This window comes from Microcebus murinus, chromosome 11 (genome assembly GCF_040939455.1).
Source record: "Microcebus murinus isolate Inina chromosome 11, M.murinus_Inina_mat1.0, whole genome shotgun sequence".
Classification (NCBI taxonomy): domain Eukaryota; kingdom Metazoa; phylum Chordata; class Mammalia; order Primates; family Cheirogaleidae; genus Microcebus; species Microcebus murinus.
Window position 1 is genome coordinate 93,147,842 of NC_134114.1, and position 18,200 is coordinate 93,166,041.

The 18,200-nt window shown below is 42.4% G+C and overlaps 1 protein-coding gene across 4 annotated transcripts in view; it reads left to right on the forward strand.

The window, feature by feature from the left end:
- Positions 1 to 15,497, forward strand: part of SNCAIP (synuclein alpha interacting protein) — a 148,395-nt gene extending 132,898 nt beyond the window's left edge. For 2 of the 4 annotated variants that reach the window (XM_076008313.1, XM_076008315.1), the window contains exon 10: positions 469 to 9,477. In XM_076008313.1, the coding sequence (XP_075864428.1) occupies positions 469 to 1,558 (1,090 nt within the window). In that variant the 3' untranslated portion in view covers positions 1,559 to 9,477. Of the gene's footprint in view, positions 1 to 468; positions 9,478 to 12,456 lie in introns of those variants that run through there. The other 2 variants (XM_076008317.1, XM_076008316.1) reach the window with 2 other exon arrangements.
- Positions 15,498 to 18,200: the final 2,703 nt, after the last annotated feature.

Sequence of the window (18,200 nt, forward strand, 5' to 3'; positions counted from 1 at the left end):
ATAAAAAGAAATAAAAATGAGAAATCTCAATGAAATGGGCACCAGACCCAGGGTCTAAAGGCCTGGGCTAATCGCTGGCTCTGCTGTTTCTTCGTTCCAGTCACTTACGACGCTTTTTGAGTCTTGCGATTCCTCATCTATGAAATGGGGATAAGGATATAGCTGTTGCTTGATAAAGTTATTGAAAATGGGATTAATTAATAAAATTCATGCAAAATAAAAAACAATAGACAGACTTAGTAGTATGACAGTAGTATGTAGCATAAGGCATGAGGCATGCTATACTTTGGTTATGGCTGCTACCATGGAGTGGCACATGGCTTTCAAAAAAACATTAAATGATTATTGTTATTCCATTCTTATTTATGTGTTAATTAGTAACAGCAGTAAAGGCCATGCAGTGACTCGTGGCTGCATCATTTTAGCACGGTAGGAAATCATCTCATGTGTTTCTCATCCTCTTTTCAGTTCACCATCCTCACCTGCTTCGAGAAAGTCCCAGTGGAAATCTCCAGATGCAGACGATGAGTCTGTAGCCAAACACAAACCAGGAGTCCAAGAAGGGATTCAGGTTCTTGGAAGCCTGTCAGCATCCAGCCGGGCTAGGGCCAGAGCAAAAGACGAAGATTCTGATAAAATCCTACGCCAGTTATTGGGGAAAGAAATCTCAGAGAATGTCTGCACCCAGGAAAAGCTGTCCTTGGAGTTCCAGGATGTTCAGGCTTCCTCTAGAAATTCCAAAAAGCTCCCTCTGGAGAAGAGGGAACTGAAGTTAGCCAGGCTGAGGCAGCTGATGCAGAGGTCGCTGAGCGAGTCCGACACGGACTCCAACAACTCCGAGGACCCCAAGAACACCCCTGTGAGAAAAGCTGACAGGCCCAGGCCGCAGCCCATTGTAGAAAGCGTGGAGAGTATGGACAGCGCAGAAAGCCTGCACCTGATGATCAAGAAACACACCTTGACATCAGGACGCAGGTTTCCTTTTAGTATCAAGGCCTCCAAATCCCTGGACGGCCATAGCCCGTCTCCCACCTCAGAGAGCAGCGAACCAGACTTGGAATCCCAGTACGCGGGCTCGGGGAGCACTCCTGCAAGCCAGGCCTCGGGGGACCCCTCTCAGACCAGCCCTGACGGCGCTGCTGCCCAGAAAGTTGCCACAAGTCCCAAGAGTGCCCTCAAGTCTCCATCTTCCAAGCGCCGGACGTCTCAGAACTTAAAACTCAGAGTTACCTTTGAGGAGCCTGTGGTGCAAATGGAGCAGCCAGGCCTCGAACTCAGCGGAGAAAAAGATAAAGACAGGGGCAGGATTCCCCACCGGGCCTCCGCAGGCACCGAGTCGGGGGATCAGCTGAAAAGGCCCTTTGGGACCTTTCGCTCCATCATGGAGACACTGAGTGGCAACCAGAACAATAACAATAACTATCAGGCAGCCAGCCAGCTGAAGACCTCCACGCTGCCCCTGACCTCGCTCGGAAGGAAGACGACAGACGCCAAGGGAAACCCTGCGAGCTCTGCTAGCAAAGGGAAGAACAAGGCAGTGAGTGCTATTTGGAGATAATCCCTTTCTTCCCTTGAATTGATTATGCGGTTCCTAAACCCTACAGGTTGTTGACCTGTGCCACCCTGAGGGAATCCCCAGAAAAATTCCAAAGGGCTGCGTGGAAAGCCAAATTCGTGCATTTCTACTGACATGTCAGGTTAGAGTATATACCCCTTGCTCTTCCTTCAGCAAATACTCTAAGATCGGTAAATAAATCACAGGAGATTATATTCCGGTTCCTAAATTTCCCTAAATGGCTTAATCCTTGGGTGTAGGGGTCCCAGGCTGGGAGGCATTTCTACAAGACGAAACTCTCAGTCAGTGCAAAATCAAGGTCCTTCATTGGCACAGATTCTGTCTTAGGAAGAGTGTGTTCTCTTCACGGGACTGGGTAGTTTATTCTCAGGCCCAAATTAAAAAGCACATAAATAGAAACTCTATTTCTAAAGACTTTACTACTCAACTTTGGAGTGACCTTTGAAATGAGTACACCACAGGGACCTCCGCATGGGCGTTTTACATCACAGACCCTTAAGTGTCGATTGGAGCCCAGAGGAGTCTGAAGCACTTGCCAGTCCCCAGGGGAGGGCAGAGTGTGCCATGAACTACATTTTATATCATAATTGCATTTGTTGGAAAACCACACACTGTAATCTGTGACTTACATCCACTGAGTAAGAGATATGAACATCTTTCAGCCAGTGTTTCCTGCATGCTCTGTGCTTGCCATGCCATTAAAAAATGGTATAGAAGCCAAAATGAAAAACTCTTTGTGGAATGGAATGACTCAGATCATCTGTCATGCAATCTAGATAAACCAGCCAGAGGAGTGCTAGAATCTTCATAACTTACTACTCGCTATGATGTTAAAAGCCCGTTACAGTGAGGTCTAAGAACCATCCACATTCTTTTTGCAGCACTCAAATCAAATTTTAGTTAGTATCCCTTTAATTAATTGAACATCAATTTTAAATTATACATCGATTTTCTCTGTAAATTGTCCTTGTTATAAAGGACTTTATAATGTATTTGTTTCATCAGGAAAAGTCACGCTTGAGCTGAACTCAGCAGACCTTTAGGGTTAAATATGTCAAAACTTAAATTGCTCAAATAAAACTTTTCCAAGTAACTTAATGGGTCCTGTCACTCAGTAGTAAAAGAAGAATCATCTCAACAGGTTCCCATGCTCCTTAAAGTATACACTAGGCTGCTGTCCTCTAATCTGTCTCCTGCGCGCTTCATGTGTACTTGGACTTGTGCATGTGCTGAGCTTGTTGCATGTTTTCAGCTGGTTTTTAATTGCACCTCTCTAGGAGATGTACAGCAGCTGCATCAATCTTTCCTCTAACACGCTGACCGGGGAGCGTCTGCATAACTCTGCACGGTACGTGGGGTCGGGGCTGCATGGCGCGCGGCCTGCCCTTGCTTTCAGTTGCATGAGCTTTTAAACCACGGACCTGGAGCACCTTTCAGCAGGGGGATGACACCGAGGAAGAAGAAAATTACACCTCCCCCTTCAAACAGCAGCAGGCACAGAGTGGTAACTGGGTCTTAGAGAGGTTGCTAGTCCTCCACTGGGGTGGCTCTATTCCAGCGTCAGTCAGAAGAATCTACTTGGTTCACAAGCTTGCTGTGTATCCTAGTTGACTTTGGCTTTCAGTCTTTGTGTTACTGGAGTCAAGTACCAAGTAAGTATTGAAATCAAATTTCCTGTCATGGTGGAATGAGTCAGCCTCCAGTCAGAATCAGAGCTTTGAAACAGAGCTGGGGTTTTATTTCAGTGCTGATTATAGACTGAAAGCTCCTTTCGTCACCATTCTGCTGATCTCAGGAGAAGCAAGGCCCTGCTGTTCTGAAATTCCTCTAGCTTAGCATTATGAACCACGACTCCAGGCTCTGAGCAGTCTTAGGAGTTCACACCAATAAAGCAAGGGTCTTTCTCAAACTAAATGTTTATTATTCAAAATGCACGGACCGTGTACATAGAAGAGAAAGGATCATGTCCCCAGTGACTGGGGCACCTCCGTGGGCACAGTCCTCCTGCAGCGGAGCTTTCGTCCTCCCAGAAAACATGCTCAGTTTCCTGACAAGGCAGGCAATGGGAGGAGGAAAAAAGGGAGTCAGTGCAGTCAGTGTCTCTTAACTGGCGTATTTCAGAAGAGGTAAGCTCTGAAGCCCACTTTACAAGACTACAGCTTCTAAGTCATTTAAACTAACTGAAAAATCATGACATGCCATTCAGCACTCTTCCGAAATCCTGCAAAGAATTTGGGGGTGTGTGGTGTGAGTGTATGTGTTGGGGGTGTGAATTTTAGTTGAGAATACTAAGGTGCGTAAAAGTAACTATCCTTTTTTTTTCCCCCTAAATCTAATTTAATCTGCTCTAGACCTTTTTTCAGGCAACAGGGAAATTAAATCTCAGTCATTTTCAGGGATGCCCCTAGGGGTCTCATTAATCAGTATGTTAAAGGAAGAGCCTTGGAGCTTCAGTATTTACTGGTCACCAGTGGTCTACTGGGGTCAGGCTCACATGTTGCCCGAAGCCAGGCGTCTGGACTGTTTCCGGCCACACTGGGGCAGGAATCTTGGCAGTGCTGAGAACCTGGGGTGGAAAGGGAATAGGAAAAAAAAAATCCCCCTCCCAGACATTGGTATTAGCCCACTTCTATTTCTCCTAACTTAGGTTCCCCACCTGTATCATTCTCTGTCCCCGCCTTGGGTCCTGTGTATCTTCTGGCCCCTGGAAAATTCTACTTTTGTTCTTAAAACAGAAGTCACCAGAAATACCCTGAGGCAAGGAAGCACAAAGATTTGGCAAAGGCCTTGAGAAGGAGAAGGACAATCCCTCTCATTTCTTCCAGGCTCCTACAGCAACTGGGAACAAGACAATTAGTATCAGAGTAGATTGTCCTGCCAGAAATATTTGATTCTAGCAAGGGAACAAAGCTGAGCAATCTACAGTAATAGGATTACAAAAATCAGAGTGAGGTCATGGGGCTACTCAGTTATCTGACACTAGGTTAGCACTTTCCCATCCAGCTTAAGGAACAGTCCTTCTAACGGCTCAGTTTTGAACCTGTCAGATTCACTGGCTTTACTTATTAAAATAATAGAGTTTAATTTCAGCAATACACACTTAGAAATCCCAAAATAAAAGTATTCAGTGTATTTAAATAAGCATTTTTACCCCTTCCCTCACTACCTCATAAATTAACCTATACTTCATCTTTTAGTTCAGCATGTATTTCCACAGAAAGTAGAAACCCCAGTTCTCTCATGCCAGAGAGGAGAGATTTCTCTGATTCACTCATAATTGCACAGAGGCAGAGAGAACTGGCCTGGCTCACTCCTTACATAAAGCAAGGTTGGATCTCTCTAGTTAAAAATTTCTTAAAGATTCCTCTCAGAAATCAAGACTACAGGGTGAATATGGACCTCCAAAACACCTAATGTACTCTACTGCTTTCCTCATTTTGCCTATGGGACCCCCACCACAAGAAGGAAAAGAACCCAAGTATTCATCTGTCAGTAATGACTCCAAATCTTGGCCTAAGAATTTGCTTGAAAGCCAAAAGGTCCCTCTCAGGTAGCAGGGATTGCTCAGGGTCGTGTGACTTTGGAAACCAATGTTAGTCATTGGGTTGGAGTTGACACCAAACATCACTGCCACTAAGAGGCCCTTTCAGCATAGCCCTGGGAAAAGGAGTGGGACAATGGATCCCAGTTCCAAGGACACACTGGATTCCATCTTAGTTCCTAAGAATTTTTTGTTTTTCCTATTAAAGGAAAAGTAGAGACAATAAATAAAACATTTTAAAGAATGTCAGCTCTGTGAGGGGGTTCTGTTTGCTATTTATTTTTCCAAATTGGTCACAGCTTGATAGCAAAGAATCTAAATTTCTTTTGCATGCCCTTTAAAATTAGATTCAACTCTATTACTTTGAGCAGCTTTCCCACTGTGATTCAACTGCAGAGGATAACTTGGCTTATAACAAGCAGACTCTTCTCTACTTTATCTTACAAAGGATAAGTTGGTTTTAAGTTATTACTACTCCAAGGAATGTTTGCAATTACTGGTCTTAAAACGCCAACGAAACATTCATTTTCCAGAGTTTAAGTCCATTTGAGATCTGTAACACATGAGGTGAGCACTGATTCCAGTTATTGATAGGCACAGAGCGTTAACCCCTGGCCACCAGCAGTAACACCCTGTCTGACCACAGTGGCACTGCTGCCTGAGGGTTAGCACCAGGAAACTCCCAATCCTAGCACCAGCATGAGCATAGACTCCTTACAAAGACATTAAGCAATAAACACCATTAGTGTGGGTTTTACTGCCGAGGAATTAGCTACCCTGGGAATTATATATCCAGAGCCAAGAGCTACTATCAAATATTTTGCATAGATCTCAAGGTTGTTCACCAGCCACTTCAAAGAGAGTGGTCTGCTTAGCCTGTGGTGAGGTGACATCTGCTATGGCAGCAATCATCTGCTGTCCCCGGTGGAAAGTCAGAGTTTAGGAGGTCCTTCCCCTACCCCAGCACACACAAACATGCATTTCCGCATTGTCAGGACACCAGACTTGGTAGAGAAATGAGCAAAGGTGTGGAAAACAGTAGACATGGGGCCCTGGCTGAAACCTGGTCCCCATCAGAGCGTGTCCTCAGCCCCACCAAATGGCATTTACAGAATCATACTGAGAAAATGCAGCCGGCGCAGAAGAGTCCCTGACGCTGCTGAACAAATGTGCCCTTGCCACAGTCTTTCTGTATATAATCAAATTACCACATTTTAATCTTGTCTTAATTGTTTGACTTTAAAGTGTTAACCTTGTTCTTAACCTGTACACTGGGTTCTTGAAAGGATCACGGTACACGTGCTGAGCCACACGGGCGTGTCGCCGTGCTGCCCAGGTATGCGTTGAGTGCCTCGTCCCAGAGGCAGACACAATATTACCAATTCAACAGTTCAGAAAACCGTAGTAAAGTGCTGATACTGAAAAGGTATCCCATAAAGTAGCTGGTGCTTAACACAACAGACATTCGAGTTCCAGCTCAGAATGCATAGTTTCACGTTCCGAGCCCTGATCTAAAGGAGGTTTTCTGTAGTTTCATTTCTAACCTGCTGGCCCTGGAGTCCAGGGCCGGCCCGCCGGAGCGTGGGGGGAGGAGGTTGCCTCAGCCGCGGACACCCCTGGAGCTGCGTTCCCCTCCCCCCACGCTTCCTCAGGTGTCCTGTGCCCCTGCACGACTCCTGTCCTGCCCACCCCCACCACAGCCTCCCCGAGGGTCTAAATTCGTTCCAGAAGGAAAACTCTTCATGCTAAAGCTTTGTGCCTAAAACTTGGAGGAAATGGGGAGACTCCACTCTAGAACCATTTCTTCACATGAATTAAGTGACAGTTTATTCTTAAAAACAGGCCAAGGTTTGGGACGGTCGTTGGCCTTTGCATAGTAAATTACAGGGAATTGTCTGCTGATAAGGTAGATTCTTGTGTGCAGAGAAAAATGCCCGTGTTTGGGGGAATAGTTAAAATGATCATCTTTCCAGTGTCTAAGCACAACTTAGCAAACTCTTTATAAAGGCTGGCAGAGTTCCCGATATTTATGCAAGTTTTTCAAATGGAGTTGCTTTTCATAAGCTCCTTACACACTCTGGGAAAAGGGAAAAGCATGTTTCACCACAGGACGACGGCGAAACCAAGTTGAGTATCAGTGAGTGATAAGTTGAGATACAGAAAATGCTACCGCAAGGGAGCCCCCGGGTACTGTCTTAGGGACGTCCTGCCCTAGGACGGCAGGAGATGAACGCGTGGAATTTGTGACCACGCATGAACCGATGGTAGGAGGGCACGGAGAAGAGGCCTGCCTTGGAAACCAAAAGCATCCCACCAGCACACGTCCTTTGAGCATGCTAGGCCTGGCTTCAGGAGTCAGAAACCCGAAGAGACAGTTCCCTCCACCTCTGCCTCCTTTCTTCCTCCCCAAAGGCCCAAGTTTGAGCTGTGTGGCCTCAAAGCAGATGCACGTTCTATTAGTGTGACATTAATGTCCGCATCTCACGCCTGCCACCGCTGGCGGCAATTTGTACCTTAAAAGAGCAGAGCGTCTCTATAAACACTTACGTCCGGGGTTTTAAAGGAGCAGTAGGTTGGTCGAGGTCTAAAAATGCCACATAGATAGAGACCTTACCCAGCCACGGCCACCCTCCAGTTCCTTCCAGCGTCCCCGCCCGAGTGGCCCTTGGGGCCCTTCCGTCCTGAGCAGCACGCTGAGGACAGCGTGTGTGACTCCCTGAACTGGCCGCCAGGCGGTTCCTCTCAACACCACTTTGCGCTGTAAGCCTCTCATCTTGCTGTGTGAGGAGAACGCCTGGTCCCTTCACTCAGGGAGATCGTAATCAAGAGAGAATTAAACGAGGGTGCAATTAAGACTTGGCGCCTCCGTGGAAGGTATGAGAAGCTTCACGGGAGCAGTGAGCCTGGATAGCGCCATCCTGTGTCCCTTTGCAGCCCCAGTGCCCAGCTTGGAGCCCGGCGCATGGCGGCAACTTCATAAATATTTGGGGGAAGGCAAAGCTAGAAAGAAGAAGGGGAAAAAAGAAATAAGAAACAAATGAAAAAGGACTGAGCCTCTCATCCCACGGGAGTGTGGGGAGGAAACAGGGTGTCTTTTATCGGTCCAGGCCTTCTGGTCACGAGTCTACCTCCCTACCGTGAGTTTCAGTTTGGCTACTTCGAGTACAAGTTTTCATACTTTGAACCAAAATCCCACCTTTTAGTAGATGGGATTTGTGGCGGTGCTCTCAGTGAAGCTCTGAGGGAGATGACAGAAACAGCCGAGGGTGTCGGCTACCAGTGGAGACGCAGTGCCCGCTGTGGGCCGTTTCACCCTGATCCGTGGGCTGTGGAAACGTGGAATCCATGCCTAGATGAGTCAGCAAGCTAGACTGCTTGAAAAACTGTTATTTAAATGTAAGTCTTTTCTCCTTTCCAATTTTGGTCACTCAGAATGTGATTTCATATCCAAAAATGAAATCGAGGAGCAGCAAATTATCTGAATAATTCATGCCAGAATTACCCAAACACTTTTGTTCTTTGAATACTGGTAATTCAGTACTAGATAATTGAAGGGCTCATGGAGGATTGAATTATCCTGATATTATTCAGATAAATGCCTCAAGTTAACATTTACTTGCTAAAGACTCAGCTGCAATCATGCTGGGTTTCGTGCTACAGAAAGAGTGCTCGGAGTGTTTTTTATTTCAGCACCCTTTACAGTAAAGCAGAAATGCCTCATCAAAGTCTAAACTACATTATCCTTAGACTTCTTTTTAACTTTTTATGTTAATTTTTGTCAAAGTAGTGTACTTATAAAAGTAATACTATTTAGTGTACTAAAATGCTAGTATTAGCATTTTAACAAAAACTGGCTATTCCCTGTGCCAAATCCACTCCACTCTCTAGTCTCACCCTCCTAAAATCAACCATTTGCTTTCCCTTCAGATGTTTTCTTTAGTATTCTCTATTCTAAATAACATGCTCCTACAGATTTTCAGTTTCAGATATTATCCCTGTTATCTATGGGCATCCTACTAATGAAGATAAAAATGATAGAACTTATAAACAATTATAGAACACTTACAACGCCTCAAAGAACATTTCAAGCACTTTACACATATTTACTATTTTAATCTTCACAATGACACTATGTGGCAGATACTGTTATTATCCAAATTTTGCATTTTTGAAACTGAAGCATAGAATGATTGTGTATCTTGCCCAAGGTTACATAGTAATGATAGTCATAAATTGTGGAGCCAGGATTTGAACTCAGTCAGTCTGGTTCCTAAGTCCATATTCTTTTTTTTTTTTTTTTTTTTTTTTTTTTTTTTTTTTGAGACAGAGTCTCGCTTGTTGCCCAGGCTAGAGTGAGTGCCGTGGCGTAGCTCACAGCAACCTCAAACTCCTGGGCTCAAGCAGTCCTTCTGCCTCAGCCTCCCGAGTAGCTGGGACTACAGGCATGCTCCACCATGCCCGGCTCATTTTATATATTAGTTGGCCAATTAATTTCTTAATATTTATAGTAGAGACGGGGTCTTGCTCTTGCTCAGGCTGGTTTCGAACTCCTGACCTCGAGCAATCCGCCCGCCTCAGCCTCCCAGAGTGCTAGGATTACAGGCGTGAGCCACCGCGCCCAGCGTAAGTCCGTATTCTTAACAGAGAGCCAAATTAATCTAGTTCTGTGTTAGCATCCAGCACTGCTCACACACACACATACCCCTACTTCCTCTTCCTCTCCCTACCTCCAGTGAGACAATATAGTTGTATTACTCTTTAGGGTTAAATCAGTATGTGGTGTTTATTATTATGATGATTATTTAAATAATCACAGAGAATTTCTGTGTTGGGCTATATTACATTTTCTTTCTTATACAACTTGATGTATCCTCTGGAAATAATTTTGATATCTCAGTTTATAATTCATTTCTAAACATTCTGCTGAAGACAAACACCATCTTTCAGCACATTCAGATTGCTCCGATGTCTCTCAGTATCTTTCTGTTCATGGAGACCCCCCTTTTCCTCCTGCTGCCTTCTGCACCTCTGCCATCTGGCACTGCTACACGACTGTCATCCTGGCGTCTCCCTCATGCATCATCCTGAGAATTCCTTTTGCTTCTCCCCTGTCTATACTCTATTTCCTGAATCTGTCTTTTCCTTTTATTTGCTTTATTCTCATGCTTTAGTAAATATATCTTCCCACCGAAGGAAGGTGAATAGGTGCTAAATTTTTTGAGACCTTGCATGTCTGAAAACATCTTCAATTTACTGTAGTAGGAGTGTTTGGCTGGGTATAGAATTCTAAGTGAGAAATTATTTTCTCTCAGAATCTTGAACAAATCATTTCATTTTCTTTTGCTTACAATGTGTCTGTTGAGAAGTTCCTTTCTTCTCTGCTGATCTTTTGGAAGCCTTTACGATTGTCTCGTTAGCCCCAATATTTTGATTTCTTGATGCTTTGCCATATATGGGTTTGTATTCCATTCCTGGGCTTCAGGCACTAGGAAGACTTTTTCAGTCTGGAACCATAAGTGCTTCATTTCTGAGAAATATTTGGTGTAATTTCTTTGAAAATGTCCTCACCTCTAATTTCTTTGTTCACTCTTTCTGGAAATCCTCTTATTCTAACAGTGGATACACTAGGCTGATCATCAAATTTTCTAACTATTCTTCTCTATTCATACTTTGGCTTTTTCTAGTTTGACTTTCTAGGATATTTATTGAAATTTACCTTCCAATCTTGCCATTGAATTGTTTGTTCCTGCCATAAGAATGTTTATTTCTAATAGTCCTTTACTGGTTTTCTGTTGGTTCCTTTTTTATAGCACTTTATATGAAAATATTATTTAAATTTTTATAATGAAATACAAATATAAATGTATATCGTTGTCTTTCCTTCCTTTTTACAATAAAGGTGACATACTGTACACACAGTTTTGCCTCATACTTTTTCCCACTTACCATGTTGAAGGTCTTTGTGTATTAGTATATGGAGAACTTCTTCATTCTTTCACATAGTTACTATCACCTTCAGAAGTACATGGTGCTCTTAATTCCTGGGTCTTGCAATGCAAATCAGTCTGTTGGGTTCCCTGACTGTAAGCTTAGGTTTCTGTTTTTCCTGCCCTGCTAAATCAATTCTAATGTTCACCTACCTTCCTACTTCTGAAATATTATTTTCATTTTATCTGTTATCATCTCCTCTCCTACTTCCTTTATTCATATAGATTTATGCCTTTTTTATTTCTTTACTTTCATCTTAGTGTTGTTTTGTAAGAGAGAGTGATAAATGTGTGTATTCAACCCATCATGTTTAGTTAGAATCCCTAGGTCATCTTTTGACCAAGCAGTTTTTTTCTTTCGCCTTTTTTCCTTTACTTTTCTTGCCCATGAACAACTCTCTAAAGTTATATTCAGAGGAGAAATAAAAATAAGAATTATAACTTTCAGATGATGATCCAATATGTACTAGAACACCGGGAATAGGCTACATGGTCTTTGTGAACAAGCACATTTTTGAGACCACAAAACCACGCGTGGGGGTCTCCTGCATCCAAGTGTGGCCTCGTGTTAGTGAGTCCAGTTAAGCCGCAGTTTGTTTTTGCCTGGTGTAGCAGCAAGAAGTAATTTAGCAACATGTAGGCTCACCCACCATCAGAAGATAGCTACTCTCTGGAAGATTTAATACCAAAATCGGACTAATATCTCATGAAAATGAACACACCTACCCAGAGGAAAATTCAGTTAAAAAACAAAGCTGTTCCACAGTTTGAGTTTGTACTGTCTTTTTCCAGACTTAGTAGATATCAAGTATTGAGGGGAAAATAGTACCTTTGTCTGCAAATTTCTTCTTTTCCCCATAGATTTACCTACTTGTAGTCTTTCCATGTGCTACTAACTCAGTAACCACACAAAGAAAAAGCATTCTTCTTTGAACTTGGAACACTCAAGCTTATTTGGAGAATAAAAAGTGTCACCAGTGGAAATGCAAATGAATATAATATAAATATTTTTTGTTTCTACTGGACCAGTAGTACTATATGTCCTATCTGTTTGACTTTTAATAAGATTTTCTTGACTGGAAGATGCATGTATTTCCGTCAGTATGACTGAGAAATCACTTCCATAACCAAATTAAAAAATGTTCAGCAAGTGTGTGTTATTACATGATGATTGCTTTTATTGTATAAAGAGTGGTTTATATGAAAAAAGAATAATTTGCCTATTGGAATGAAGTCTTCAGTGTGGTTTGTGTGAAGATAATTTCCATTTTTGGTGAGCTGTTTAGTGGTATTGTTTTGTAACTTGACCATAGTTTTATCTAATTTTGGCTTGTGGTTTCTCTTCTGCTTAGGCATAATGACATCAATAGAAAAATGAAGAAATCCTGCAGCATAAAGCACATTGCTGAGCCAGAGTCAAAAGAACTCTTCTTATAAATCCAGTTTTTGTCTCCCACTGATGCCGTTTGGACACCATTGGAAATTTCTGGACTATTCTCTGTAGAAATAGAACCACGAGAACAATGCCTCACCAGCAAAACAACAGAATATCAGGATGCCTTAAATTTATAGTAGTAGACTATATAAGATGCATTTGGGGTGATATCTGTATATACAACTTGTTTTTTTTAAAGAGATGCTGTTTAAAAGCATGACTGGGCAAATGTATGTTTTTTAAGGTTGGATTGATTCAACCCCCCACAGGACATTCACTAAAGCCACTTGATGCCATTTGTATTTCTTCAGTTGCATGAGTATTTGCTAATGTCGGTTGAACTTCCTTTTCCCCATAATATGGGCAGATTTGGCTTAGTTCCTCAATGAGACCAAGTCAGTGGTGTTGTTTTCTGTCAAGAGTGTTTTTTTCTGTCATTTCTACTTTTTGTATAAAGGAAATAAAACAATGTTAACAGCCACCTATAAGCTTGGGGCACCTACTTTCTAACAAATCTGTGATGTTCTGACTTTTAAGGGACTTTGCAAATATTTTTATTGCTGATATTTGATTTCACACACAAACTGCCCAGTTCAGCTGTTTCCCCACAGGGGTCAAATAAAACATTCTATATTTCATTAAGTACTAAGACAAGTATATAAAGTAAGTCAATTCCTTCTGCCTTTTCAAATCTCAGCGTTGACATGGGAAAATACTAAGGACAACTAAGGATTTAGCCCCTTCTTGGGTCACTTTTTTCTGCCTTTAACACATTATGAGGCCTGTCTAATCCCTTTAGGAGACAGTGTGGAGCCCGGGTTCATAACAGCCCTATTGTTGATGCAGCTCTTTCAATTTATGTAAGCAGTAAGTTCCAGAAGGTTTCCTCCTATCATGTAAAAATATATTTCTGGTGAAACTTCAAGAGTTTTATTTTCAAAGTGTTGGCATGGCCTATAAGAGGCCTGTCGAGTTTTACTTTGCAAGTAGAATGTATTCTTACCAGTCAGAGAGCACTGTATGCTATCACAGTCGCTAGAGATGTTACTGCCGTCAGATCAGTCAGATGGGAGCCATTCTGTATCCGGCGCACAAAGCAGACCAAATTGCTGAATTAGGAGATAATCTTGCATATGTGTGTCATCTGAGAGACTGGGCTGGATAAGATGCAAGGTATAGAAGAAGGCAGGTATAGGCAAAGAAGAAGGAGCTAATATCCAAGTGCTTTTTTTATGTGCCAGTAGAGGTGATATTACTACTCCCTTTTATAGACTAGAAAATTAAACTTTGGAGAGTTTAAGTCTCGTTTCTAAGGTAACGCTACTAGTAAACAATAGAATTATACTTTGGTACAAGTTTACTCATTACCCCCAATACGCTAGTGATCCGGCACTATGCTCTCTCCTTTGCGTGTTGACCACTGGACTGGCACCCAGGAAGGATGAGTTCCGTGTCGGCTCTTCTTCTGGACGACGCTCTGATCTCAGGCCGGGGACATCGCCTCCTTCAGAGACCTGCAAAGGGGCAGATCTAGGAGGCAGGTTTCTTTCAACTTTTGGAGCAACGCGTCTATGAATTTCAGTTAGTACACTCTGTCCTTGCTTGGGTCCATGAGTTGCTGCTGTTATAGCCCAGTGCCATGTGTGGTTCTGCAATTCTCACATGGCCTTTTCCTCAAACGAGATGCCCTGTCTGTAATTTTGGGCCCCTTGGCCTTATCTGGCCTCTTTGATTGCTTCTTCACATTTCACTTTGACTGCTTCTTCACATGCAGCTTGAGATTTTAATGGAGACCATGTGACAAGTACATGTGAAATGCGGATTGCTGGGTTTTCTGCTTGGTGCAGAGGAGGTGACACTAGAGTCACACACGGTAAGCCAACATTTGGCACTTGGCCCAAAACAGGGCCTCAAAGAAAGAGGCCCCAGAGAGTGTTCTCTGTCTCCCAGAGGCCCCAGGTTTGTTCTTGCACAGTGTTTTCAAACGTGAAAGACGAATGAGGGAGGGCACTCTGCAGAGATTTCACAAGCCACACAGAGTTCCCAATTAAACACAGTAAAGACAATTTCAAGAGTTTAAAAGTGAGAGAGGCTACCTTGACCTAGAAAACTCTGGCAATGCACTTGTTTAGTGATATTAGCATTTTAGAGCTCACAGTATTAAGTAGAGAAGAGCAAAGAATAAAAAAAAAGCAAAATAGGAAAGTTGAGCAGATTCAGATCAGGAAGACTGCAAGGCTATGTTTAATGACGTTGCTAGGATACTGAAAATGCCGGCCCTTAAGCCATACGTGTACATATCTTTTCTGTCCAAGTTCCTTATGAAATGGATAAATGACGGTTGCTTGAAATCAGTAGAAATGATGTTTTCCTTACCACAAACTTGTTTTATGCAGCATTTTAAAAATGAAAGCACAAACTCTTATTTTTCCATAGAAATCTAGACACATTTACATGTTAAAGAAAGAGAGAGTATTCCTTTTAGTAAGCAGAGCTTTGGGGCCCCCGCCCCAGCTCCCTCCCATTGGGCTAGTAAAATGAGTACAGCTCTATCTGCATGCCTAATTACATGCAGCAGGGCAGGAAACTTAGCCCCATTGTAAAAAACAATCACATCTGTCAGCATCTTTTAAAGACCGGCTTCTTTTATGTCACTGAAGGGACTTGTATTGCCAAAGTTCAACACAGCAAATTAAGAATGTTTCTTAGAAAAGATAACAAGATACCAAACTGTCACCACTTTGAATGGATTGAATTCCCATTATTTATTCTCATAAAACAGTATCAAGACTTCAACACTAATAAGAAAGTTCTAGATGTGCATGATGGGATTGGGAGTGTGCATGGCACTCTCAAAAGATATGTTCAAGTAAGATTTTGAGAATTTTTTTTTCTCAAAGTGAGTAAGTATAAGTGACATGATGGTACAGGCTAGAGGAAATAACTGTAAATATTTAAATAATTCCCTAAAAGACTCTTTAATACAAACTGTGTTAAGTTCTTTTTCTTCAGCGGCCATCTCTATACTTGCTGTTAATTTCATAGAGCTAAGAGAGCAGAAGGAACAGGATTATTGCAACAGGGTTGGTACCATTTCCCCGTAAAAATGGAGTTCGTGCTGTCCGCAGCCCATAACTCTCACTTGTTGATAGGTCTGTCATTATGTCCTGTGTTTTCTCTGGTATCATTTCCTTTTATTCTTTAACTATTGCGTAGTTGTAACTTTTCAAGCACTTGATTCCTGTGTTAATCTCAACAGAATCTTTGTATTGCCTTTCACAGATGGCAGGTTAGTAAATATCTACTAAAAATTTCTTTCAACACCCTAATAAACCATCTTTCTTTTCATTTCTTCTCCATTCTTCTTCCATGCCTTAATCAGTCTCTTTTTCTTTCTCTCTTTTTCTCCCTTTTCCCTTCCTTCCCTTACGCCCACTCCTCCCTCTTTGCTGTCATATTCCCTCCGTTTTTGTTCTCTCTTCTCTGCCTTCTGCTGACAAGAGCTCTAAACTCCATATAGAAGTCTTCCTCCTCGGAAGAAACCTGGCAAAGGAACTGCAGTAAGTAGAAATGTGCTAGATCCAGGTTGTCAGTGAGAAGTAAGTTATCCGTCTGTCCTTGCCAGACCACGTGAACGGGACGAGCATCTTTCCATACGCTGCTATATTCAACAAATTGTGATTGAGCCCATGCCAGGAGTGAAGCGAGGCACTCTACTGGAATAAAAAAGACCCGGAAGTCGGTGTCGACTACAGTGGGGATGTGCAAGGATGCATAAGTCTACCAAATTGTGCATTTGGGGAGACTTGTGGAAAAAACTATTCCAATCCGTATATGGGAGCGGTTCTCAAACTTTGCTGCACATGAGAATCACCTGGGGGACCTTTTAAAACTCTGATGCCTAATCTGAACCCCAAACAAATAAATCCAGCTCTCTGGGGTGGAACCCAGGCATCTGTGTTTGTAAAACGCACCTACTTTAAACCTGCAACCAAGTTTTTAAAACTAGCACCTTACTAACCCAAAATATGGTCAGGAACCATCAGCATTTACATAAGCTGGGAGCATGTTAGAAATGCAGAATCTTCAGACATTCACCATGGCCTCTGTTTTTAATTTTGTGATGCTTTAAACTGTCTATTGAGAATATCCAAGAAGAACAGTTTGACCAAAAAACAATAGCAAAAACCTGCCGTCAAGGAGAGAAGAAGAGTGGTGTACCCCTATACTTGGGGCAGGCTGTGGAGAAGAACCTATTAGGTGTTTTTAAGGTAATTTGTGTACAATTTGAAAATCATACTAAATGCTATAATTTCATATGTGGGAAATTTTAAAATCATATAATTATAGAAAGTGAAGCTTCTTTTCTGGAGGGGAGAAGTAGAAGGCAGAACAATAATTTTTCAATTCAGGATGGGGTCATTGCACTTTTATGTTTCATTGTAATGTGCTGGGTCTTCAATTGTTATACAGTATTTCCCTAAATTTCCTAAAATCTATGTTGGTAGAAGTCACCAGAAAACTACCATCTGGCAGTGGCATAACCAAGACCACGTTAAAGCAAAGACTAAAACCCACCCCCAGTACTACTTCCTGACCGCTACTGCAGGGGCTCTTTGTGATATGCCAGCAAGATACACGATATTTCATGACCTCATTGCACAGTACTGTGTTAGACTGTATGTCAAATACGTTATTTTTTTTTACATACCACATACACATTGAATGCCTATCAATGTGCACAGCTCTGTCTCAACTGGTGGAAGTAAATCAGTGATAATAAGTTCATAAGAAGTGCTTTTGATGAAATGTGGGAAGTCTAAAACAGGATAAATTTGAAAAGTACAGCAATCTGTTGTGATGTGCTCCTATGTATCTGCATATTTTATATCCATTTTTTCCTATAAAATTTGTCTTCAGTTATTCAGCCAATTAGGAACAATGAAGAAAGAATTTAAATTCTATTATTTGTGGTAGAAAATGCTAGTTGCCTTCTCAATACCCTGTCTCTTGTACTTCCTAATTAAGGGAACCCACTTAGATGTTACCCTCCCAGGTGGCCATGTGACTCAGTGTGGCCAATGAGAGGTAAGCAAAATCCATAGAGCGGGGCTTTAGAAAATTTGTAGAGGAAGAAGCTTACCTGGCACTCACCTTTTGCCCCTTTGGGGTAGAGCAGCACCTCTTAGCCATAAGGACAAAAGTCACATGGCAAAATAAGGAAACGAGAGAGGCGGGAAGAAACCTGGTTCTCTCAGCCACTGCATAAGCTCTGAACTGTACCCCATGTTACTTATTGAGTAAAATAAACTCTCTTAATTGATCAATCACTGATATCTGGCTTCTGGTAGAAGCAGCCAAATATAAAATCTAATTGTTGTGTTCAATTGACAGAATACAGAGTATATATTTAGGTCATTAGACTAAAGCAAGACTTCACAAATTGTGTCCTATTTACCACTAGGTACAGGGGATGTTTGGCTGGGCTCCAGGATTAAAGTGTGTTTTGCTAGTTGGTTTGGCAAACAGTGCATGCAACGTCCTATGATACACTGTGATGCTCCACCTTCAGAAACGAAGGACATACTCCCCAACTGCTGGCAGTACCGCGGGTCCAGAGCCCTCGGTGTTACCCTTCCCTAGGAATTGCCCTTGGCTGAA